The 26,884-nt window shown below is 40.5% G+C and overlaps 1 protein-coding gene across 4 annotated transcripts; it reads left to right on the forward strand.

Moving 5' to 3' along the window:
* Nucleotides 1-54: 54 nt before the first annotated feature.
* On the forward strand, nt 55-24,920 carry SUPT7L (SPT7 like, STAGA complex subunit gamma). Of its 4 annotated transcripts, none has more exons than XM_058164163.1 (6): nt 59-250; nt 3,220-3,386; nt 5,143-5,810; nt 14,498-14,822; nt 17,487-17,724; nt 20,012-24,920. In XM_058164163.1, exons 3-6 carry the CDS (start codon nt 5,398-5,400, stop codon nt 20,275-20,277), a joined length of 1,242 nt encoding a protein of 413 aa, XP_058020146.1. In that variant the 5' UTR covers nt 59-250; nt 3,220-3,386; nt 5,143-5,397; the 3' UTR covers nt 20,278-24,920. The 4 variants fall into 4 exon arrangements, with proteins under 4 accessions (XP_058020236.1, XP_058020146.1, XP_058020063.1 ...); XM_058164080.1 differs by having other exon boundaries at nt 3,224-3,386; XM_058164253.1 differs by lacking the exons at nt 3,220-3,386; nt 20,012-24,920 and adding an exon at nt 17,928-19,989 and having other exon boundaries at nt 55-250.
* The last annotated feature ends 1,964 nt before the right edge of the window (nt 24,921-26,884 follow it).

Raw genomic sequence — 26,884 nt, forward strand, 5'->3', positions numbered from 1 at the left:
TCGGTTCCGGGAGAAGCGGCCCTTCTTGAAGGGGTGGGGCCCCTTCCAGGCTGCCGCGGAGGGAAAGCGGATGAGCGGAAAGAAAAAGGGATGCGGCCGCGATTTTCAGGGCCGAATGCTGGGCGCTATTTGGTATACCCCCCGACCCCCAATAAGTATCACCAAGCTAGGCCTTGGGGGGATTCCTGAGGCTGGGGACTTCCTGAATCCGGTTTGGTCGAGCATTGCGATACTGAAAGTCTTTGGGACGGTAAGGCCGCGCGAAAAGAGACATTGTTGCTAGGATTGAGTTGAGATGCCAGGGAGATGCGTTGCAATATCAAACCTATACAATCGCATTCAATGGATGCAACCCTCCCTGTGGTTACTCACAAAGGAAACGGGGAGAATTTGGAGCTTCTTTTTTTTTCGGAATGAAGTCTTGTGCACCAACTTTTCTCTAATCCGATGCGCCCGTCGGGTATTTACAGAAACCAATTGGCTGCTACAGGGCACCAGGTTGAAGAACGTTTATGGGCAAAACTGTAGTTCTGCACTATAAATTCGACCATACGTATTCAGTCCTATGGTGTTCAGTGGCCAGAGGAGTGTGGGTAGCATTTTAGTCAAATCCCTCTAGCATGAAAGCTCTAAAATCAACCTAAAATCAACTAGGTGATCTCCATCTAAGATCAGACCAGGAAATTCATATTGAGACTAAAACTATTTTTATTAAGTTTGGCTATAGTAACAGAAACTTGTGATTTTGCTTTTAGTTTACCACCTTTCTCTCTTAGCTTATGCCAATTTAGAAGATGTCTTAGTTATTTCTGCATTCCTCCTTCATCGTTTGGACTTATACAGTGTTTTTCTTCTCATTGCTTTGATAATGGATCTTAGGCAACTTTAAGAGCTAGAGCTGTCTGGAATAGAAATGCTTTAATCTACAATATGTGGACAGTTAAAACAAAGCTAAAAATAATCATGCTTAGAACCCAGTCATAAATGTGAACAACAAGAAGAACAAAATATTTCCACCTTTGATAAGTTGTTTTATCTATTTACAGGACATGGATCTCATGTAATAAAAATAAGAAGAATAACTGCTTGACTATATATCATAAGCACCAATACTTTACTTGCTAGAAATAGATTTATATTATAGATAGTCCTTGACTTACAACCATTCATTTAGCAATTGTTCAACGTTACAATGACACTGAAAAAAACCCCAATTTACCAAGCTTCACACATATGTCTTTATAGCATCTTTTGAATCATGTGATCAATATTTAGGTGCTTGGCAATCGGCATGTATTTATGATGATTGCAGCATTCTGGAGTCATGTGATCACCATTTGTGATCTTCCCAGCCAGCTTCCGGCACTTAATAACTGCAGTGATTTGCTTAACAACCATGACAAAAAAGATTATAAAATTGGGCACAACTTACTTTATTAACCACAATGCTTGGCAACAGAAAGACTGGTCCCAATTGTGGTCGAAGACTACCTGCTCTTGCTGATCTAATATAAATGACAATGTGAATAAGTTCAAAATAAATTTGAAAGCTTTTTGTGTAGGTCTGTATTAAAAGGTCAAGTCTATTTCCAATTTAGCTGGTGGCTTCCTAGAGATATCCATTCAATTTTCTTGGCAGTAGTACAGAAATAGTATGTTACAACAGCATCTACTACTACTACCTGAGCAATTGATATTTGTTATATAGCAGCATTTCCTTGGTTTGCACCAACCAAAGTCCTATCCCTGTACAGACCTTTAAAAATGTATTTACTTCATGAATAAATCTAAGATAGAAAACTAGAGATGTTCTGTTTTCTTCATTCTGAAGTTTATAATTCATTCCTCAGAATTGTATCATATTTGGTGTAATTAAGAATAGCACTGCAGGAGGCTTCTGCTTGGCTTTTTGAAATTCCTCTAGCTTCTTTAGGATTATAAATTATAAATCCTAAAGTTGATCTAGTAGTTAAGGCACCAGGCTGAAATCAGAAAATCATAAGTTCCAGTCCCGCCTTCGGTCGGAAAGCTAACTGGGTGACAGTGGGCCAATCATTCACTCTCAACCCAACCCATCTCATATGGTTGTTATTGTGGGGAAAATAGGAGAAGAAAGGTGTGTTGGATATGTTCTCCATCTTATATGTAAAAATAATAAAGATAGGATACAAATAAATATAAAAAATAAATGATTTGCATAAAAAGAGGGAAAGTAAGGCTTGCTATACAAGATTCACTTTCTTTCACTGTTATTCCTTCATCCTACAAAAGTTGATAATTCTGCAGCAAGAAGCTCCTTGAACTGAGACAACAAGCTATTGGTAGTTACATAATAATTATGGAGAAAACCGACTGATTCCTGTGCTCTTTAAACATCTGATAGGTGCTATTTTTGAGCTTATTTGCTTTGGTTGCTGTTGAGATCTAACTTTTTTCTCAAATCTAGTCTACAGGACTTAGATTATTTTCTGCCTCCATGTCCTGCTAATAAAGAACATGCAAAATATGCTGTTTGGGAACCATATTTCCTGTGTTCATAGAATATTTTGTATTTAACATTAGTTAAAATTCATAATAAAGTTGTTCTTTTGCTTCTAGAAGGGCAGACATCACCATATTTGTGTCAGATTTCATGCTTTTAAAACAAAATGTACAACTTTAGACTTAAGGCTACTAATTGGGGAAAATGCAATCTAATTCATAAATGCAGTGGTAGGATTCAGCCAGTTCGCACCACTTCGGGAGAACCGGTTGTTAACTTTCTGAGCAGTTTGCCAAACTGGTTATTGGAAGAAATTATTAGGGCAGAGAACTGGTTGTTAAATTACTTGAATCCCACCACTGCATAAAGGTGATATAAAGATTAGCATAATAAAAGTAATAAAGGACATTTAAAATTAACAATGTTATCAAATGATGAATAAATAACATGTCTTGGGATCTAAAATAATGATGTTGTTCAGTAGTTTATTTACTTGTGAATCTTTGGATTAAGACATCAGTTTGCTTAGATTGTCTATTGGTAGCTCCTTTACATTCTTACATAAGCTCTTGCTTTTATAATAAGTCATAGTATTGTCATAATATAATATAATATTATATAATATATTATATATATATATTATATATCTTGATGCGGGTGAAGGAGGAGAGTGCAAAAGTTGGCTTAACATTAAGAAAACTAAAATCATGGCATCCGTCCCTTTCAATTCCTGGCAGATAGATGGTGAAGAAATGGAGGTAGTGACAGATTTTATTTTCCTGGGCTCCAAAATCACCGCAGATGGGGACTGCAGCCAAGAAATTAAAAGACGCTCCTGGGGAGGAAAGCTATGGCAAATCTAGACAGCGTACTAAAAAGCAGAGACATCACCCTGCCAACAAAAGTGCGTATAGTCGAAGCTATGGTTTTCCCAGTTGCAATGTATGGCTGTGAAGGTTGGACCATAAGAAAGGCTGAGCGCCAAAGAATTGTGGCCTTTGAACTCTGGTGCTGGAGAAGACTCCTGCGAGTCCCTTGGACTGCAAGGCGAACAAACAAGTCAGTTCTAGAGGAGATCAACCCTGACTGCTCTTTAGAAGGCCAGATCCTGAAGATGAAACTGAAATACTTTGGTCACCTAATGAGAAAGAAGGACTCACTGGAGGAGAGCCTAATGCTGGGAAAGATTGAGGGCAAAAGAAGAATGGGACGACAGAGAACGAGGTGGTTGGATGGAGTCACTGAAACAGTAGGCATGAGTTTAAATGGACTCCAGAGGATGGTAGAGGACAGGAAGGCCTGGAGGAATGTTGTCCATGGGATCGCAATGGGTCGGACACGACTTCGCAACTAACAACAACAAATAGTATATCTAGCTACCTGGTTTTCTGTCAATCTCTTTTAGGCTACATTTGATTTTTCCAATCATCAGGGTTTTCACCATTGATTTTTGCCTTCATAATACTGTATGTATGCAAGATATTTCAGCTTTAACTTCCAGTGAGCACTATGAACAATGAAATTAAAAACAACTTTATATTTAATTTTGTTAATTTTCTTAGAGAAGGTAAAAAGATACCCACCTCCTTCAAGCTAATGACATGGGGAAAATCCTTTTCCTATCATCTAAATGTGGTAATTATTCCTCATAGCATCTTCTTCATTCCATTTAAGATTTCCCAATGCCTTTTCCTCTTATCTTTCCACCCCCTGCTGTTATGTTTATGGGTACATTATGCAATCTTGGAGTCTCGTCTTCCATTTTCTAAGAATAGAAGATATTTTATGAATGCCAAAGGGACAAATTTCTGTTGGAATGTTTATTAAAAAGTGTGGTAACTTTGAAGATTAGTTGTTGCTTAGAAGGCATTTTTTGCCTAGTGAATGTCACTTTTGTAATATCTGAATAAAACTTCTCTCTCTCTTTACTTTTCTAGTAAATTAGTTTTTCTCCTTGCAATACAGTTGCCCTTTAACTTTGCCCAGTCTCCATCTGTTTCTTTTCTTCTTTGTTACTGTTTTTGCTGGAAGGAAGGAGATTGAGTTTCTCTCTGTGTGTGCTACCTGCATATGTGTTTGCATAAGACTGGATTTTCTATTTGAGAAAAAGTAGTTGGAATATCCAATACTGGATGAATTAATTTTATAAAGAAGATACCTAATTTTAATCAGCAATTAATATAATTAATTACATTGTATAATTTTGGGGCATGGCTTCTGTCAAGTATACATATAGACATGAATATATGTACATGCACATGTGCTACATATCTGCATTTGTAGGATGAACATAGGGAGCAATCTCCAGGATTAGTTGGTGTCACAATTTTAGGATTGACAAAGTGGACAAATGTGTTATGACATATAACTTTTTTTCTGTGTTTATATTTTTATCACTTTTTTGTATTAGAATTGGATCATCTTGAAATCTATTAACAATAAAATTTCGCCCCCTTGCTAAATACAGTAGTGAGATGTTTCTTTATCTTTTGCACCAAAGACTCAGATAAAAACCCCTACGGCTATAGTTCCTTCAAAAATATAAAAGGCAACAGTTACTTTGTTTTGTCTCTAGGTTTGATATAAACTCATGGATCTTTTGTGAGGCAGAAACCATAACCTTTTTTTGCCAATTTCTCTTTTCTTTTCTTCCCCTCTAGGGATACTAAGAAAGTTACTTCTTAAAGAAGATGTTGCTAAGTTAATTTAAATTGACTGTATTACTCAGTGAACCCTTCAGCTGCAATGAGAACTCAATAATACATTTTTAGATTCCCTGCTACCCCACAATTTGCCAAATCAAAAAAATTAACTTTTCACAAGGATACCACAGAGTCAGTCTTCTTCATAGGACAATTACTTTGATATCTGAAATATTACCTGAATATATTCTATTTGGTCCACCAGTGAAAAAGATGCTCCGCTACTGGGGTGAGATCCCTGTTTCCTCCAGTCAGACCAACCGCAGCTCTTTTGACCTGCTTCAGCGGGAGTTCCGTACTGTAGAGGTCCAGGATCCTCCATTGTATCAACCTTCAGCTAACAAGTCTAAGCCCACAACCACGCTTGATAGACTTTCAGAGCCCTGTAGCCTCACCATTCATACGGTCCAGCTAATCCAACATAACAGGAGGTTGCGTAGTCTCATTGCCTCGGCTCAGTCTCAGAACCAACAGCAACTGGAGGGAATCAAGATGGAAGGAAGTGAGCCTTTGCCAACTTGCCCTGGGTCTCCACCTCTCCCTGATGACTTGCTTACTTTGGATAGTAAAACACCCAAGATGCCATTCCAGTTGAGGCACAGTGATCCAGAAAGTGACTTTTACAGGTATGTTGTGAGATCTTTGGTTTAGTGACCATTGGATTAGGCTGTATTACACTGAAGTTTACGTTCCACTGTGCTCAATACCATTTCCTCTTCCATTTCCATTATCTTAATTTTAAACAAGTCTTTTCTTGTGAAATGATCCCCTGCTGGATTTTGGTCCATTAAGTAAATCTGCAAAAATTCAGAATTTACCTATTTGTTCATTGTAGGGGCTTTTGCTGTATGGATATAGTCCATTTTTGTAATCACTCAAGAGACCACTTTTACCTTTTATATGATTAACTGTAACCTTTGGCAGTCATTCAGAAAAATCTAGCCTTTATAAGATGGAATATCAAGAACTAAGCATGGCAGGTTTGGGACACCTCACCATTTTAAATCCCTGCCCAGAATCCCATTTCTGTTTAATGTCCTGGGGTCTTAAATTATAATGGATTAATCACATCTTATGTTGTGTTCTTCTGTCCCATATTCAGTAGCAATCTGCCAATGAACTGCTGCCTCATATTTTTTTTGAACTAGCACAGCAAATTGTAAATGTATTCTGAGAGAGAAAGAGTCTCAGAATACAGTATTGGAACTAATGAAAAATGCCTGGCTGTCACTGATGGCAATATTTAAGGGTGGCACCTGCTGCAAATTTCTGTTTCAAAGGAAAAGGAAAAGGTAATTAGGAAAGGAATTGGTACTGCTAGATCAAAATCAGAAAAGGTAGAGAACAAGCTTTTCTGTTTTTGAATACTGGATGCTAGGCAATCTTGTTTATAATTTACTAGCATCATTCTTTGTTTTATCTGGAAGGAATTTTGTATCAGGAAATGGATTTTTGTTATACCTCAGTGACTCGAAAATGCAACCCAGCAGGTATAATGTTTTATAAAATAGAAGCAATTGTAAGAAAGCCATCTTTGCTTTCCTGGACCTGTTTTCAAACTATCATTTATCTTTGAAGAGGCCAATAGGTTCAGCCTATGATTTTATTTGAATGGACCTCAGCTTTTTCTGCATTGTCAAATCAGCCCAACATTCCTTCATCATCATGCACTTACTAATGGACTACTTGGAATCGACTACTTAAAGTTGCTTTGTGATAGAGTTTCATATCACTTTCTCTGAGAATGTTTAATGGATAGTGATGGGGAAAAAAAATGACCCATTTTGTAATGTCTGAATTGTCACTAATGCTAAGCCATGTTTAGTTTATTTAGCTTATCAGTTATTTGGAAATATATAATCTCTCTCTCAGTTCCAAATAATCATTTATTTGGAAATATATAATCTCTCTCTCTCAGCCAGAAAAGAATAGGGGGATGCTAATATTTTACTATCCAGAGCTGTCTACAGCATGATGAATAACAACTTGATAGAACATGAGTTGCATAGAAAAGGCATCAAGTGCAGTTTTGGTATGATTGCAAAAAAATCCCATTTAAATCTCAAAAGAGATTCCTCAATTTGCTTGAATCTGATGCCTTCCAGATGTGTTGGAGGATACTAACCAAGGGTGAAGGACGCTCTATCCAATACCTATGGGAGACACTAAGATAGGCAAGGCAGATTTATACTATATTGAGCTTGATGGATTTATGTTGCAACTTTATATTTTACTATTATAATTCCATATGGTAGTTTTTGTTAACCAGGTTTTGGGGATCTGAACAGGAAAATTAGATTTGTCAGTTCTCTGTATGTTATTAGATTGTCAAAAATTTAAAAATATAAAATGTACTTCACAGAACTGAAGTTTTTCTTACTGTTTCCTTGATCTATAGTTAAGGTTAAACAGAAGCTGATTTTCTTTTCCAGAATATGATTTGTAAAGGAACGTAATCCCCCCCTATAACCTCCGAACCCATTACTGAACCGCCACGAGCGCGCGCAAGGACTGGCTCCCCACCCGGCGGGCTACTCCCAATACCCGCCCTAACCCTCCCACCCCCCCTCCCCGACGGGTTCTCTCCCCTACCCGTCGAATCCCTCCCCCCCCCTCCCAACCCTTAAAATCCCCATTAAAACTCCCCTTAAAAAATTTCTTAAAACAACTAATTAAAAAGCCCCTAAGCCTCCTATTTTTAGCATGCCACCTCTCGGGGCTCCAAAGCCCGTCCTTACTTCTACTGAGCATGTCCAAGATGGCGCCGCCCTGCTGATCGGGGGAGCGGCAGTGGGCCTTTTCGGGCCCTGTCCGGTTCTGGGGGGGGCCTTGGTGACATCTTGGGCCCCCGGACCTGATGGAGGAGCATCCAGTCACCCGGAGGAGGGGTGACTTGGCGCAGGACGACTCCGGGGGGCGTTGGGAGGAGCCCCGGAGCGTCCTGCTGCAACGGTGGTCATGGCGGCTGGCCGGGCGGCTTGCCGGCTTGCCGGGCGGCCGCGGCTTGCCGCCGGCCTTTTTCGGTGGTCTGGCGGCGGCGGCAGCGGCAGCAGCGACGGCGACGGGGGGTCTCTGATGTTCAGGCCCCCCTTGGACCCCGCCCGTGGGAGGAAGCAGTGGCGGCCCTGGCAGTTAGCCGGGTGGCTTGCTGGGCGGCCTGCGGCTTGCCGGGCTGCCGCCGGCCCTTTTTGGCATTCTGGCGGCGGCGGCGACGGCGACGGCGGCGGCGGGGGCCTTTGACATCTTGGGCCCCCTTAGATCCCCCGCCCTGATGGAGGAGGCTTCAGTCGTGGAGGAAGATGGATGACGGGCGACTTCAGGGGCGAGGAGGAGCCCGGAGCCCGGAGGAGTTGTGCCCAGTGGAGATCTGGAGGGCCTACCGGGCCCCCGTCGGCCTTTGTTGGTTTTCTGGCGGCGGTGGCGGCCTGGCTTTTTCGTCTGGCGCTGGCGTCGGTGGAGTGACTGGCGTCCCTTCCTAGTTGGGGGGGGATGTCGGTGGCCTCATGCGGCGGCGATGGGACGCTTTGGTGACGACGGCCGGGCGGAGGTGGCCGGGGGGGGCGGCCTACCTCGGCGCTTCAAGGTGGCGGACGGCCTGTTTAACATCTCTACCATCGGTCCGCCCCCCCCCCCTCTCCTTCTTCCTTAGTCCACCCCTGACTATTTATAGGTGGGTGGCGAACTGACTGAATGAATGGTTTTGTTTTCTACCCCACGAGGATCACTATTGACTGCTTCCCATCAGGACTGACTGACAGACCGGTTGTGGTCACTGTATCATCTGTTTACCATCTTGACCGGCCCAGGATGGGCCTCCTGCCGGACTTTCTTGGTGATGCGAACGTTTACGGCGGCTGACCTTCTTGCCCTGCGAGACGCCCCTCTCTCGCGGGTTTGGCCCTCCATACTATCGAGGTTATAGGGGGGGATTACGTTCCTTTTGGTGAGGGTGGTTCCATTTGCACGGTAAGTGGGAGGGGCAGATATGGCGGAAGGGGGGGGACCGCATCGTTCTGGGGGGGCGCGGGCTCGATGTCTGCAGGCGATCGCGCCCGATCCTCCCTTCTCCCGTTCCCCGGATGGTCAAGACCCTCAGAGCCTGGGCCTTCGTCTGATGTTATGCAACGCACGGTCCGTGGCCAATAAGGCCCCCCTAATACATGATCAGATTCAGGGGTGCCGCGGATATTATAGGCGCACGGAGACCTGGTTGGGCACTGAAGGGGCGTGCCCTGGTCGAGATGTGCCCACCGGGTTTCCGTGCATTCCATCAGCCGAGGGCCCAGGGTAGGGGTGGCGGTGGCGGTTGTTATTAAAGAGAGTCTAGAGCCGAGGGAGACCACTGTACCTCAGATTGCCGGGTGTGAATCCTCTTGTGAGGTGGGGTCATAGGTGTCAGATGGGCTTGCTGGTCACGCACCTGGCTCCTTGCTGCGTGACAGCCGCCCTGCCCGAGCTCCTGGAGGTGCTGGCTGGGTGGTAGTTGAGACCCCAGACTTTTAGTCATGGGGACTTTAACTGCCATCTTCCGGCTCGTCATCGACGGCAGCTCGGGAGTTCATGGCTTCCATGACGGCCTTGGACCTGACCCAAGTAGTTGATGGCCCTACTCACATTGGGGTGGCACTCTGGACTTGATTTTTGTCTCTGGTCAGTGGTTGAGAGATCTGGACTTGAAGGAAATAGTCATTGAACCTCTGTCATGGTCAGATCACTCTCTTCGCCTGGACTTTCTGACCGCCATTCACCACCGCAGGGAGACGGAGCCGATCGTTGGTTCCGTCCCAGGCGCCTGATGGACCCGGATGGGTTCCGGACGGAGCTTGGGCCATTTCCTGAGGGTCTGGCTCACGGCTCGGTTGAGGAACTTGTTGCGGCCTGGGAGCGGGCGCGGCGGGGCCTTAGACCGTGTCGTGCCTTTGCGGCCTCTGATCCGGCGCAGGTCCCAACCGGCTCCTTGGTTCTCCGAGGAGCTGAGGGGGATGAAGCGCCGGAGAAGACGCCTAGAGAGTTCCTGGAGGTCTAGCCGTTCCGGTGCTGCTCGGACACTTGTGAAGTCCTATACTAGGACTTACCTAGTGGCATTGAGGAAGCGAGGCGAGCTACGCCTCCTCCCTCATTGCATCGGCAGATAACCGCCCAGCCGCCCTGTTTGGGTGACTCGCTCCCTCCTACACCAGGGGCGGGATGACCCGCTGCAGGACGTGCTGAGGAGTTTAACGGTTATCTATACGATAAAATCGTTCAGCTTCGGGATGGTCTGGACCAAGATTGCGGTGACGCGGGTGAGATGTTCGAGGGTGGTCTTGGCGATATTGTCTGGGATGAGTTTGACCCTGTGGCTCCCGAGGACATGGACAGGTTGTTGGGTAGGCTGAATGCCACCACGTGTTTACTGGACCCGTGCCCCTCCTGGCTGGTGCTGGCCACTCGGGAGATGACACGAGGCTGGCTCCAGGCGATTACGATCGCTTCTTTGGTGGAGGGCGTCTTCCCGGCCGCCTTGAAAGAGGCGGTGGTGAGGCCCCTCCTTAAGAAGCCTTCCCTGGACCCAGCTGTTTTAGGTAATTATCGTTCGGTCTCCAACCCGCCGCGGCGAAGGTTGTGGAGAGTATGGTGGCATATCAGTTTCCCTTACACCTGGATGAAACTGTCTATCTAGACCCGTTCCAGTCCGGTTTCCGGCCCGGTTACAGCACGGAGACGGCTTTGGTCGCGTTGGTGGATGATCTCTGGAGGGCCAGGGATAGGGGTTGTTCCTCTGCCCTGGTCCTATTAGACCTCTCAGCGGCTTTCGATACCATCGACCATGGTATCCTGCTGCGCGGTTGGAGGGATTGGGAGTGGGAGGCACCGTTTATCGGTGGTTCTCCTCCTATCTCTCCGACCGTCGCAGTCGGTGTTGACAGGGGGCAGAGGTCGGCCCGAGGCGCCTCACTTGTGGGGTGCCGCGGGGTCGATCCTCTCGCCTACTGTTTAACATCTACATGAAGCCGCTGGGTGAGATCATCAGTGGTTTCGGTGTGAAGTACCAGCTGTATGCGGATGACACCCAGCTGTACTTTTCACACCGGACCACCCCAACGGTTATCAAGTGCTGTCCCGGTGTCTGGAGGCCGTACGGGTCTGGATGGGGAGAAACAGGCTCAAGCTCAATCCCGCCAAGACAGAGTGGCTGTGGATGCCGGCATCCCGGTACAGTCAGCTAAATCCGCAGCTGACCATCGGTGGCGAGTCAGTGGCCCCGATGGAGAGGGTTCGCAACTTAGGCGTCCTCCTGGATGAACGGCTGTCTCTAGAAGATCATTTGATGGCCGTCTCCAGGAGAGCGTTTTACCAGGTTCGCCTGGTACGCCAGTTGCGCCCCTTTCTGGACCGGGATGCCCTATGCACGGTCACCCACGCACTCGTGACGTCTCGCCTGGATTACTGCAATGCTCTCTACATGGGGCTCCCCTTGAAGGGCATCCGGAGGCTACAGTTAGTCCAGAATGCGGCTGCGCGGGTGATAGACGGAGCCCCTCGTGGCTCCTGCATGACACCCATCCTGCGCAGACTGCACTGGCTACCTGTGGCCTTCCGGGTGCGCTTCAAGGTTCTGGTGACCACCTTTAAAGCACTCCATGGCATTGGGCCGGGTTATTTACGGGACCGCCTACTGCTACCGAATACCTCTCACCGACCCGTGCGCTCTCATAGAGAGGGTCTCCTCAGGGTGCCGTCAGCGAGGCAATGTCGTCTGGCGACGCCCAGGAAGGGCCTTCTCTGTGGGGCTCCCACCCTCTGGAACGAACTACCCCGGACTTCGTCAGCTTTCGGACCTCCGGACCTTCCGCCGCGGGCTTAAAACATATCTATTTAATTGTGCAGGACTGAGCTAGATTTTAAATTTATGGGTTTTAATTGGGTTCTGTTTTTATATTTTAATAACGGGCTTTAGAATAAGTTTTTTAATTGTTTTTATATTGTATTTGTGTTATGTATTTTTAAGTGCCTGTAAACCGCCCTGAGTCCTTCGGGAGATAGGGCGGTATATAAATATGATTAATAAATAAATAAATAAATAAATAAATAAATAAATAAATAAATAAATAAAAACTGCAAGATCTTAGTCTTTAGTAGAATGGAGATTCTTTATAAGGTTCTGTAGTTATTCTCATGAATGTCTGTTTCAGGGAATCTTAATCTAATAGTTTTGACATATTGAATAAGTAAACTTGTTTTTAAAAATAAAAAAGGTCAGTTATTGTTCAGTTATAAGGATTATTGTATGAAACCGTGATGTTAGGCAATAATTCTTCAGGGAATTTTTTTAAGATGTATGCATTACAGCTTCCAGGTTTAGCCTGATTTGAAGCTGATTGTAAAGCTGCTATCTCTAAATGTTTAGGATACAGTTTAAATGTTCATCATATTTGATTACAAACTTCTAAAATCAATTTTCTGTAGAAAAATTTGGATTAAATACTACAAATATTCATTATTTAACTTTAGCCATGTTGACTCTTTGGCACGGATAATTCATATTTTGTAATTAATATGAATATGTTGCTTTGAGCTAAAATCTAAAAAGTTACATATGATATTTTAAACTGTTAACACTTTTAACTCTGATTTTCTTTTTGCAATATTATTGTTTTTATTGTATATTTTTATTTCAAAAAAATTAATTATGAAACCAGGAATATTTTTTTGTGTTTAAAGCTAGGTATTCCAAAGTAACTAGGATGTTATACATGCTTCAAATATTTGTTCTGAACACATCAGCATGACTTCTATCTCTCATTTTCATTGTTATTGTATGTTATCCATCCCCAAGGGAGATACACCTGGTGGGACCCAGAAGAAAGGCCTTCTCCTTGGTGACTCCCTCTCTCTGGAACACCCTTCCCCAGAGATTAGAATGGCCCCCACTCTAATATTCTTCAGGAAGGCGCTGAAGACCTGGTTCTGCCAGAGGGCCTGGGGAACCCAGAGTGGGATGGAGCCCATTAAATGACTTGTGTGATCTGCTGTCACTGGGGAGGGTGTGTGTGTGATTTTATTATATTATACTATATTAATTTATTCGATTCTTTTTATTCTTTTTATTGTTTTAAATGTGGTTTTATATTCTGTAAACCGCCTTGAGTCACCATGGGTGAATAGGCGGCAATATAAAAGCGATAAATAAATAAATAAATAAATAAATAAATAAATAAATAAATAAATAAAAACTGCAAGATCTTAGTCTTTAGTAGAATGGAGATTCTTTATAAGGTTCTGTAGTTATTCTCATGAATGTCTGTTTCAGGGAATCTTAATCTAATAGTTTTGACATATTGAATAAGTAAACTTGTTTTTAAAAATAAAAAAGGTCAGTTATTGTTCAGTTATAAGGATTATTGTATGAAACCGTGATGTTAGGCAATAATTCTTCAGGGAATTTTTTTAAGATGTATGCATTACAGCTTCCAGGTTTAGCCTGATTTGAAGCTGATTGTAAAGCTGCTATCTCTAAATGTTTAGGATACAGTTTAAATGTTCATCATATTTGATTACAAACTTCTAAAATCAATTTTCTGTAGAAAAATTTGGATTAAATACTACAAATATTCATTATTTAACTTTAGCCATGTTGACTCTTTGGCACGGATAATTCATATTTTGTAATTAATATGAATATGTTGCTTTGAGCTAAAATCTAAAAAGTTACATATGATATTTTAAACTGTTAACACTTTTAACTCTGATTTTCTTTTTGCAATATTATTGTTTTTATTGTATATTTTTATTTCAAAAAAATTAATTATGAAACCAGGAATATTTTTTTGTGTTTAAAGCTAGGTATTCCAAAGTAACTAGGATGTTATACATGCTTCAAATATTTGTTCTGAACACATCAGCATGACTTCTATCTCTCATTTTCATTGTTATTGTATGTTATCCATCCCCAAGGGAGATACACCTGGTGGGACCCAGAAGAAAGGCCTTCTCCTTGGTGACTCCCTCTCTCTGGAACACCCTTCCCCAGAGATTAGAATGGCCCCCACTCTAATATTCTTCAGGAAGGCGCTGAAGACCTGGTTCTGCCAGAGGGCCTGGGGAACCCAGAGTGGGATGGAGCCCATTAAATGACTTGTGTGATCTGCTGTCACTGGGGAGGGTGTGTGTGTGATTTTATTATATTATACTATATTAATTTATTCGATTCTTTTTATTCTTTTTATTGTTTTAAATGTGGTTTTATATTCTGTAAACCGCCTTGAGTCACCATGGGTGAATAGGCGGCAATATAAAAGCGATAAATAAATAAATAATTATCTGATTTTAGGGGCAAAGGAGAGCCAGTAATAGAGTTGAGTTGGACCTCTTGCCGCCAGCTTCTTTATCAATCTATAGCTACCATTTTAGCTCATGCTGGCTTTGAATGTGCCCATGAAAGTGTTCTGGAGACTCTGACAGATATCGCTCATGAATACTGCTTGAAGTTCGCCAAACTTCTGCGTTGTGCTGTGGATAGAGAAGCTCGGCTTGGACAGACCCCTTTCCCAGATGTTATGGAACAAGTCTTCCATGAAGTGGGCATTGGCAGTGTGCTCTCTCTGCAGAGGTTTTGGCAACATCGAATTAAAGACTATCATAGCTATATGCTACAGGTGAGGAAAGACAAATGAACTGATGCTCATCAGAGTGAACTTCTTTGAATATCCCAGCAATAACACCTCATCTTGTTCACATGAATTTTATTTGGCTGTTTTATAATATACCTCTACATACTGTTTAGATATCTAAAGTGCCTCATCCACTATATATGGAATATAAAAAGAGAGTTTGTATACTACTGTCCCCTTGTTCCCATAGTGCATCTTCCTCAAGTGGTTTCATGTAGATATTGATAAACATGAGATATGGATTTCCGTGTGGTTCTTGGGCTATCCCTATGCTATTGTCTGGAAACAATCTTGAAGAAGGCGTAGGACTATGTACTCATTGTGCCACTTCTGACAGCAGTTCTCAGAGCAGATATTAAAAGTTTTCTATTCCTGAAGATTAAGTTATGCACTTCCAGTTTTGACATGATTAGGGAATGATTCAGCTACAACACGAAGTAATAACAATGCTTTCCAGAATAGTTGTTTTTGCCCCTTCAAGTCAGTTTTTGACAGCTTTCTTGGCAAGATTTTTCAGAAACTTACCCTGGCCTCCTTCCCAGGACTTGGAGAGAGTGACTGCCCCAAGGTCATTCGGGGTTCATTGTCACAATGAGTCACAATGAATGTAAACAGAACCTGTTAAATTTGGAGGACCCCATATTTTCTAACTAAAATAGCTAGCATGAAGTTGAGAACTGGTTCTCCGGAAACAGCCCTGGTAAAGACATTGGTATATCCTTTGATATTACCCAAGAAAACTTATTGTAATCTTAAAATGATGCATTTCTCAGGACAGCATAGGAATTTATGGGGTTTTTCTCCACTACTCATTTCAAATTGGGATTTTTGTTAGAGGCGGTAAAATTTTTGCTTTCAAAATTTCCTATTATTTAACAGTTATTTTCTAGATTGCTAAATACATGAAAGCAGTGAGTTGGCCAGAGTTTGGTATATGATGGGATAGTATATAAATGTTTTAATGTATAAGTTCAGACTGCACCTTATAAGCAGTTTATAACCAAAGAACTGATTGTGAACTACTGCATCTGTGTTCTTTCCTGAATTATTTGGCCCTCTCTGCAAGAATCTCCATTATACAGGTAAAATTTAGATGCCTGGTGACTTGCCACCCCAAGACTTGTGATTTCTGTTTTGGGATCTTAGCATATTCACACATGTTCGGAGTTTTGAAGACTTCCCCTCTCCCCCCCCCCCCCGCTGCTTAGGTAACATCAGATCAAATCAAAAGCATCTGACTTGAATCTCAAATATGATTCCAATAATGGAATTGTAACATACTGTCCGACTGTTACAAAAGAAACAAAATCATCAGCCAAGTTAGGCAACCTTTTCAAAGTCAAGACATGCACTTTTAAAAATGAATTGTTTGGCCTCCAAAGGCGATTGTATGGCAATTTATTTATTTATTTAATTTATTTATTTATTCAATTTGTATACCGCCCTTCTCCCGAAGGACTCAGGGCGGTTTACAGTCAATAAAAATACATATAATACAGGTTAAAAACAATATAAAAAACTGATTCAATATATGGCATAGAAAAGCTAAAATAAAAATAAAAAACCCCATTTAAAACTGCATTTAGGCTAGCCCTGCGCGATGGAACAAAAGCGTCTTCAGCTCGCGGCGAAAGGTCCGGAGGTCGGGAAGTTGACGGAGTCCTGGAGGCAGCTCATTCCAGAGGGCCGGAGCCCCCACAGAGAAGGCCCTCCCCCTGGGAGTCGCCAGCCGACATTGTTTGGCCGACGGCACCCTGAGGAGGCCCTCCCTGTGGGAGCGCACAGGTCGATGGGAGGCTACTGGTGGCAGTAGGTGGTCCCGTAAATAACCCAGTCCAATGCCATGGAGCGCTTTAAAGGTAGTAACCAATACCTTGAATTGCACCCAAAAGACCACTGGGAGCCAGTGCAGACCGCGCAGGAGAGGTGTCACATGGGAGCCTCAAGGTGCTCCCTCTATCACCCGCGCAGCTGCATTCTGACATCAGTCTGGCATTGTGACAATGGAAAAGCAAGGCTGAATTTTTGGGACTTTTATTGTCGTCTTTGGAATCGGAAGGCTTTTAAAAAGTAAATTATACATGCATAATTCAGGAGAATAAAAATATTTTTGTGAGGTTAGCTATTAGGCTGTGTTCAGTTACTTTTTGGAAAAAAAATACATTTGAAAAATAACTATCCTGTAGTTTTTTCTGACAGTGAATTCAGTGAAAAAGTGAAATATGTATCAAGCCTATCAGAACTGCATTTGTGCAATCAAGGAGCCAGGGATTAATTGCATCAAGATACAAATGATGTGGTTTGTATGCTGTGCTAAACCTGGTTTCCTTAATCAAGAATTGATAAACTCGAATTGGCTGGTCATGAACCATGGTATATAAATCACAAGGGCCAAGTTTTCCATGAATACATATAACCCCAGAGAAACAAGCAACATTACGGCTTAGTGTGCTGGGTAAACAAAGCCTCTGCTTCTCTAATTTATAACATCCAAGCAAGTCAGACACAAAAAAAATTGGAGGCTTGGTCATGAAAACGACATCTTCATGAGGGTTAATTTGTCACAGGTAGTAGCTGTGTTGTACCTTCATGCATCTAACAATTGATTACAATTTGGCTGTTCTTTCTTATTCCATGACTTATCAACAGGTTAGCAAGCAACTCTCTGAGGAATATGAAAAGCTTGTAAACCCTGAGAAGGCAGCAGAAGATTTGAAACCTGTGAAAATCAAGGAAGAACCTGTTAGTGACATCACATTTCCTATGAGTGAGGAGCTGGAGGGGGATCTTGCATCTGGAGACCAGTCCTTGCCTGTTGGAGTCCTTGGAGCACAGAGTGAACGCTTTTCATCCAACATGGAAACTGAGGCCTCTCCTCAAACTTCTGGTACATATTATTTTATTTTTATTTATTTTTCTCAGACTTATATCTTGCACCAATCGCAACTAATTCTAAGTACTCTATGCTCGTAATTTATAGTAAAAAGAGGAAAACAGTAAACACAATGGCTAAAATTCCTCACCTATCATACCGTATCAAGGAACAAAAATCTACAATTCTATACAAAACTGAATAACTTTTTACCATAGGATGGGCTCAGTCATCATTCTTAAAGGTCTTATGAAACAGCCAGGATTGTGCCAGTTTAATATCAAAGAAGATGCTATTCCAGAGGAAGGGGTGGGCTACGGTGGAGAAGGCCTGACAACTCTGTTTCTTTACGGATAAGTATTTCCAGTGTTTGGAAATAGGGTTGAGTTTTATCACAAAAATATACTTTATTTGTTTAAGTTGGGGTCATCTATCGAATGATATCCAATTCAAAACCTGAAGTTTTGGGGTACTTTCACAAAATGGCTGCTATAGTAACACCACTAGTTATAAAGTATCAGTTGTCTTGTGCTTGCTATTGCCATCTCTACTTGGCCATCTAGCCAGATCGTCATATTCCTGCTTATTTTTGCACTTTGCATGAACAAATGGCAAGACTGCAAAGGTCTAGGTATCTGTTAAGAAAGTTCATAGGTCCAATATGAAGCCTAGATACATTTTGAAAAATATATATAATAGAAGCTGGTGTTTTGCTCTCTGGCATTTCAGCTTTTAATTTTTTGAGTAAAACTGAAATTGAAATACTTCCGTATTATATTAAAAAATGAGGTGTCCAGGGGCATTTTGGTACATTTTGGGACTTTGATAACTCTGGGTTCCCCAGTTCTAGCTGAAGGTTGTGACTATATTGTGGTGCTGGTAGAAAGGAGATATTGGGATATCAATTTAGCAGTTTTATCATTTGTCACACTAGCTTGTCTATTAAGCCTTGAAATGTTATTTATTTTTGGAAGGTAAAGGCAAGGTTAGAGGACAAAGTCAATAATCACTTTTCTAATTAAAACAGCTAGGAAAAACAACCCTATAGCTTGACTGAAGGAAATTGCTAATGATATCTTTTGTGAACTGGCCCTTAAAATGTTAAATTCGCTTCTAGCTGAATTAAATTTCTAGTGTTAGATAAAGTTAGCTTGGAAATTGGATGTTAACAAATGCTATGTCTTTATAATTTTTTAAGCCCTAAGGAGTTGTGATTTGGTTTTTAATGCTTGCTGGCTCAGAATACTTGCCATCTGTCCATTTCTTGTACTTATAAACAACACACTTTAAAATAACTACTTAGGCTGCCTTAACACAGAAACTGAGCTGTAATATGATTTACAGACAGTCCTCGATTAAAAATCACAATTGAGCCCAAAATTTCTGTTCCTAAGAAGACAGTTGTTAAATTAGTTTCACCCTACTTTAAGACCTTTCTTGCAATAACCATTAAGGATATCACTGCAGTTGATGCACTACTGGGCCATGGCCTGTTCCAAACCAGGCCGTGGGGAAAATGGGCAAGCATATGCGCACGAAGCTCCCCTTGTGCAAACGGAGGGGGCTTGCACTTGTGTGTGAAGCTCCAATTGTGTGAATGGAGCTTGGTGTGCGAGTGCCCTCCACTTTGTGTGCGAGTGCAAGCTCCCTCTGCTTGCGTGTGAAGCTCCGTTTGTGTGAGATGAGGGCGCGCACGATGCTCTCACAAATGGAGCTGCCTGTGCCTGCCACTCACCCCTCCCACCACGCTGGGCTGGGCCACCAAGCTGGAAAAGTTGGGGACTGCTGGTCTAAATCTTTACCGCTGTAAATGTCTTGAGTTGAATAGATTAGGAACAGATTTTCTTGGAGAGAATCCAGCTGTATGGTTGCTAAAGTTGACACTGAGTTTTCTAATTTATTCTGAGGGAAATGGTGCAGCCAAGTATTCCTAGATCATTTGGGAGCAAATCACTCATTGCTTGATGTGAGTGAGTGAGTGTTTGATGTTAATATGAATATGATAATTAAATATTATTATCCAGTAATAGATTAATGATTATTAAACATGTAGTAATTCTTTTTTTCTTGATCCTTGTTTTCATTAGATGGCTCTTGTTATGGTTGCAAGTAATCCTCTGCACTGTACTATTTGGATACATTTGTTTAGTATGTTAAAGTGACACAACATGTGCATGTGTTTTAGGACCATTAAGTGGATTCTGAAGATTTTCAGTTTTGCATCTTTTACTGATTGATGAGAAAACCTTTCCTTCCTCCTTTCCTCCCCCCCTTTCTCCCCCCTCCCCCCTCCCTATGCCAGGTGGTGAGGTGAATACTTCTCCTCTTTGGAACTTGGCCCCAGTAAAAATGGAACCACAAGAGAATGAAGAAGGCAATGTTCATGGGCACCACGGAGTCCTTGGTGGGGATGTATTTGAGGAGCCAATGTCAGGCATGAGTGAAGCTGGGATGCCACAGAGCCCAAATGGTTCTGAAAGCAGTTACGGTTCTCATTCCGCTGATAGTTTGATGGGCTCTTCACCAGTTTTCAACCAACGCAGCAAAAAGAAGATGAAGAAGATGTGAATTATAGCTAGGAAGTTCTGAGAATGTGAACTAAGTCAGAAAAATTAGGACTGTTATCAAGAAAATAATGTTTGAGCTGATGGAGTTTGCATGTTGTGATTACTGTTCTACCTGAGAGACTTTCCATCAGCTGAAGGTCTAGATGGCTTTCAGTGGAGCAAACACCATACAGTAACATTGGTTTGGCAGAAAAAGAGAGGTGTAAGTGACTTTTGTGAAAAAAGATCGACCATGGAATCTTGTAAACCAGTGTAGTTTCTGGTTAGTTGGATTTTAAGTAGCTTAAGCAATGGTGCATATTGAATTAATGATAATGATTTAATAAGTGTTGACAGTATCTTTAACTTAAGAGTAGAAACTATGGAAGAGGCTTGAGAACTATCTGACATTGTAATGGAAATCCATTTCACTTTTGTTACATATTATACTTTTCATTTTTGAGTATGAATTTATATTTTGAAGACCAGGTTTTTAATACAGAATTTTTGTTCCAATGTAATTACTATTACCGTTGTTTTTTGCTCAAAATCATGGCTAGTACCTGCTTTTTCTTTTAATGAACCAACTCACCATATTTAGAAACTGGTGAATTTTATGTATTTATGGTTTTTATGTTGTTTTATGTTTTTAATATTTTTATATTTTGTTGTATCGTACACAGATTGCTTTGGTCTATGATTGGTGCAGTAAACAAACTTTATGAACTATATGAAGCACTTTTTTTAAAAAATGTGCATAATTTTTTATTTTCTTTATGCTAGTCCAGAAGGCCAATTTACTCAGAACATTCATCCAGCTCTGCATATGAAATCTCCTATGACTGATTTTAAAAAATTTTTTGTACTTGCACTCTGAATATATAATTGAACCTAAGTTGAATGCAGCTGAGTGTAAACTTTGAAAGACATGACACCTTCAAAACTGTGTTTTTAGTTCAGTTATTATATCATAATGTACTATTCCTTTAGACGTTTTTGTTTGTATTGTTGATGTGCAATGCTAAATATAGATGGACACTTTATTGATCTGTGAAGGGTTTGTATGATAAATGCTTTTAATTGATGATTTTTTTAACCTACTCTTAGACATCATTTTTTAAAATAAAATTTCACTTTTTTGATCATCTTTTGATTGATTTCCTATGATTTGAGGTTTCGAAAATCTTTTTTATTGTACCAGATAAAGCTTAATCTTTAAGGTTTAAATATTTTGTGTAGGCTGTTGTTCAACCACTGACATTTTAAGAAGTGCTTAATTAAAAACGGACTTGAAACGTGGCAAGCGCGTTTCCTAATTATATAAGAGGTTTCATTTAATAAAAAGAATAAATATTTAATGGAAATCCTGCAAGCAAAGACTTTTAAAATTGTTAGGTTAAAAAAACATTTTGAAATTGATCATTTTCTTCAATCATGTGTGTATTTTAGTCCAATATCTTTTAGCTTCAACACATGTCCACCACATATGTTAATATGATCCAGGTGTCTAATGGCACTTCCAGCATTTTTCGGATTTGTCCTTGAACATTCTGGCAATTCTTGTCAGGGGTAAATGCCACCTATAAAACATCTTATACAAATTCTCTTTATATGCCGTAGACATTGTCATTTTATAATTATATGTCCATACTTTTTGCCATGCCTCTAATCAATCCCATGTCCGAAGTTTTTCCCCCAAGCAATCATCATCTCTTTAACTTGTTCTTCTTCTAATTTAATCTCTAGCAAATATCCATACAATTTCCTAATTAAATTGTCATCAGCACCTGTTAAAATCTTATCAAAACTAGTCAAATTGTTAAAGAAGCCTTCTGTTTTGGAATCTTTATCATATCTGGAGTGTATTTGCGAATAAGAAAACCAATTCATTTTTATGCCTTCTATTTCTAATTCTTGCATGGTTTTTAATTCACCCTTTTCATTTAACAAAACGTATAGATTTTAAGCCAGAGGTTTTTCTGTTGGGGATTATACCTGAAATATATAATAGAGAATTAAAATATTTGATGGTGAATGTTATAACAGCAGCTAGGATTGTGTCTGCTAAAAATTGGAAAAATGAGAAATTACCTTTGCAAGATGAAATCATTAGGAAGATGATGGAATGTGCAGAAATGAGTAAATTGACATTTGAAATTAGAGAACAAGAAGATAAGCAATATTATAAAAGATGGGATTTATTTTATCAATGGTTAGAAGGAAGGATATGTTAGAAATTTTTTTTAAAAAGGTTGTTATCAAGAGAAGTAATTGAATTAAATTAATCTAGGAGGATGAAATGAACAATGTTATTAGACAAAATATTAATTCGGGGAAATTAACATGAAATGAGAGTATGAAATGTTATGGCCATTGTTTAATTAAAAACTGACTGAGTAAGAGAGTTGGACAATGTAAGAATAGATGAATGAAAGAGATGTTTATCTTGAAATTGTGCAAGAAATGTGTAACTGCCCCACCAACACACTGTAACTGGATTGAAGAGGCTTCTATGTATGTTTGTTGTAAAAAATACAAAAAAATACAAAAAAACCGTTTTGAAATTATATTTTATAATTTCTATAAGATTTTTTTTGAGTGCATTGGAACTTTTTATAAAGAAACTTTTCAGAGCAAGCAAGGACAAAGTGAATGTATATTACAAGAATAGGATGAGGAGGTAATGAAAATTTCATGCTGAAATTACCTTCTTGGAAGTTTCTGAAACTCTTAATCTGCAATAAATTCGCCTTTCTGCTTCCAAGTTGATGATAATGACTGGATTAAACTTTTATCTATTGCTTCCTTCACAACTCTGCAAGAATAGACAGTCAATACTGTGCTTATTGAATTGTATCAAAACTCACAATTGTCTGAGGTTCGAAATATAACCTGGCAGGTACTGTTATCTGGGATTTTTGTTATCTACTTTAGAATAGAATAGAATAGAATAGAATAGAATAGAATAGAATTTTTTATTGGCCAAGTGTGATTGGACACACAAGGAATTTGTCTTGGTGCATATGCTCTCAGTGTACATAAAAGAAAAGATACGTTCATCAAGGTACAACATTTACAACACAATTGATGATCAATATATCAATGTAAATCATAAGGATTGCCAGCAACAAGTTATAGTCATACAGTCATAAGTGGAAAGAGATTGGTGATGGGAACTATGAAACGATTAATAGTAGTGCAGATTCAGTAAATAGTCTGAGAGTGTTGAGGGAATTATTTGTTTAGCAGAGTGATGGCCTTCGGGGAAAAACTGTTCTTGTGTCTAGTTGTTCTGGTGTGCAGTGCTCTATAGCGTCGTTTTGAGGGTAGGAGTTGAAACAGTTTATGTCCAGGATGCGAGGGATCTGCAAATATTTTCACGGCCCTCTTCTTGATTCGTGCAGTATACAGGTCCTCAATGGAAGGCAAGTTGGTAGCAATTATTTTTTCTGCAGTTCTAATTATCCTCTGAAGTCTGTGTTTTTCTTGTTGGGTTGCAGAACCGAACCAGACAGTTATAGAGGTGCAAATGACAGACTCAATAATTCCTCTGTAGAATTGGATCAGCAGCTCCTTGGGCAGTTTGAGCTTACTGAGTTGGCGCAGAATGGATTGGATTTATACTGCTTTAAACACAATAAATATCACAAATAAATATCAAATAAAATAAATAAACAAATATCAAATAAAAATTGTTGAAACTGTAGTTTACAGAAATGCTGAGGATTCTTTTAATTCTTGTTAGACTTTATTCATAGAACTACAATTATTCTTTCTGTAAGAGGAGGAATGATGGTTCAAGTAATTTAAATCTGTAAGATAGAAATACCACCGATTGGACCACACATTAAGCCACAATTTTGCTTACTTTCATTGTAAAGAACTATTTCATTGACTATTGCAAAATTACCTAGAATCTTGCAATAGGCTAAATTCATTTTTTGCCGTTTCTAGATCTTTTCAGACCTTGCAAAAATTCAGAGGCAAAATGGTGATCTTCAGTGGGAATGTTGATAAAACAATTTAACCAGTAAAATAACTCCAGCAAGCTTCTAGGATTTCAAAATCCCTATTTCATTTAAACTCCTAAATTCCTAAAAATGGAAGAGCAGAAAACATCTGCTGTACCTCCTTTGATGACATTCAATTTGTTGCCATGCTTCCCTCTCCTCTCGTGACCCCCTGAGTCTGAAAATAAGGAATAAGCAGACTGAAAAAGGTCCTTACCACCAGCACAAACAATGGCTAACAAGCATTGATAGTTGGTGTGATAGGCCAGAAGAAAAACTACACTGTGGATTAATACAATTCGATGTGCCTTGTTTTCTTATACCACAAATGCTTTGTAACCCTAACAACCTGTTCCACAGGTTCAACGTGTGTCAATTTCTAGATCATTCTCCTAATGCAGGGGTGGGCAATTAATTTTTATCAGGGGCCGCATGAGAAGCCTGAATTGTGTCAGAGGGCCACCAACTTTCTTTCATTGTAAAATACTTAAATTAAATATTTTGAATAGCTGGTACTGATAATCAGAAGAATAAAGCACTCTGTAAATATGTATATTAGGTTATGTGAAACTGTGGTCTATTGGTTAAATAAGAAAAACAATTATTGAACCAGTGCAATTTATTTTTCAAAATAAAAGTTAAAAAAAAAGTTTAATTTATGGTGTTTATGATTGGCCTCACGCGGGCCGGACAGGGACGTACAAAGGGCCGGATGTGGCCCGCGGGCCTTAATTTGCCCAGGTCTGTCCTAATGGGACTCTTGTAATGTGCTTTATATGGAGTGTTGAAGATCTTTTGGAGCTGCAGAATTGAAAAGCACAAGCAATTCAGAGCATTTCACAATGCATCCATGTAACATCTCTGCTCCATAAGGTGCACTGGATCCCTTCTAGATGCAATTCGAGGCATTGGTTATTCTCATAGAGACATATTTGGTGCAGGGCCAGGTTACTTGCAGGCCTACTTATCTCTGCTGCCAGAACTGACAGATTTGGCATGGTCCGTGTCCTATCTGATAAAATAATATTAAGAGACCTAGGAGTAATGCCTTTGTTGTTATGTTGCCCTGTGGAACATCATTCTCCCAGAAATCCAGATGGCCCTGGCTTGGTGGGTTTTCCATAAGGTTTAAAGACCTGAATGTTCCCACAGGCAATTGGGCCAAGAGTCCATGAACTCATTAGATGAGCCCTTTGCAATGATCATAGTGATTGAAATGGATCCCAAGTGCATGATCCAATATATGTATTTTTTAATGATTTTTGGACTGATGTTAGGCTTTTTTGGGGTCACCTTGGTAAAAGAGCTGGCTATTTAAATAAATATTAAATAAAATGAAAACTTAAATATTTCACATTTTTACATACAGTAGAAATTTCAGATCTCTTATTTCTTCCGTAGTGTAGCTAAATGGGAGATGTAGAATTGATTTTCTTTCCCACAAGACCATGCATAGAAATACATCAACCTACACATGTATTGTTTTTGAATAATAATAAAATAGAAATCTCCTTCCCTCCCTGCTAAGTGCTTCTATCTGACATTTGTATGCTTTGTGGTGGTGTTTTTTTGGTTTGCATAAGGAAGCTTTTAAATTTCTTGCAATGTTCCATAAATTTTCACTGACATTTATCATAAGCAATAGTGACATTTTCAATCCTGACTTAACAAGTCATGGGGATTCTGTTAAGAACCAAACTTGTTATTCTTATAGCTGTCATATAAACAGAAGGATTTAATCATTAGGATTGAGAAAGGTAGCTAGCTTTAGATAGCTAGTGCAGGCACTAATCTATATTTTCTGTTAGGACCAGACCCAAGATAGAAATGGAGTCATATGATCTTTAAGATCTGTTTGCCTTTTTAAATTTCTGGGTAATTGTTTTTAGTATCAAACTGGAAATATTTCCTCATGTTCAGTTGGAATTCACTGTCCCAATACATTATTTCATTCCTTTTCATCCACATGATTTTAAAATAGTAAAGGGAGAGAGTTAACTACGTCACATCACTTGCTGAATTTGATAAATTTGATACGGTGGTGGGGGTGGGGAACAGATTGATCTCACGATTCTTCACTTGTGGGATGCCTCAGGGTAGAGTAACTGTCACCCTTTCTGCTTAACATCTATTTGAAACTGTTTGGGCCCCTGTAGAAGGTGCGGGGTGGCTGTGCAAGCTGGAGTGAGCGAGGAGGGTACTATAAGCAGAGGAGGTGGTGTGTTTGTGGGCATTCATCAGATTGGAAAGATGGACAGATTGGAGCAGCCACAGTCTTACTTCATCATTGAATCTGGCCCCAGAAGAGAACATGTGGGGATGGAGGTAATCCCAGAAGTGATCTCCACGAAGGCTTTGTGACAGGCTCAAGGAAGGATCTCGGTCCGGAATGTTACTGACTACCTGGTGAGGTTGAAGGACCAGATGTTGTTAGGACAAATAGTTCCTGCCACCCTTGTCATACTGCCCAATACAGGGGAAGAGATTGATGGCAATAGATTGGTTCTACCTGAAGAAAACATAGCTCACCCCAGAATGGCTGGAGAGGGCCAGAGGCCAATTGGAGGTGGTGACATTTGTTCTGTGTGCTCCCTGTTGCTTTCTAGACACCTAGGATGC

Source organism: Ahaetulla prasina, chromosome 1 (genome assembly GCF_028640845.1).
Source record: "Ahaetulla prasina isolate Xishuangbanna chromosome 1, ASM2864084v1, whole genome shotgun sequence".
Classification (NCBI taxonomy): domain Eukaryota; kingdom Metazoa; phylum Chordata; class Lepidosauria; order Squamata; family Colubridae; genus Ahaetulla; species Ahaetulla prasina.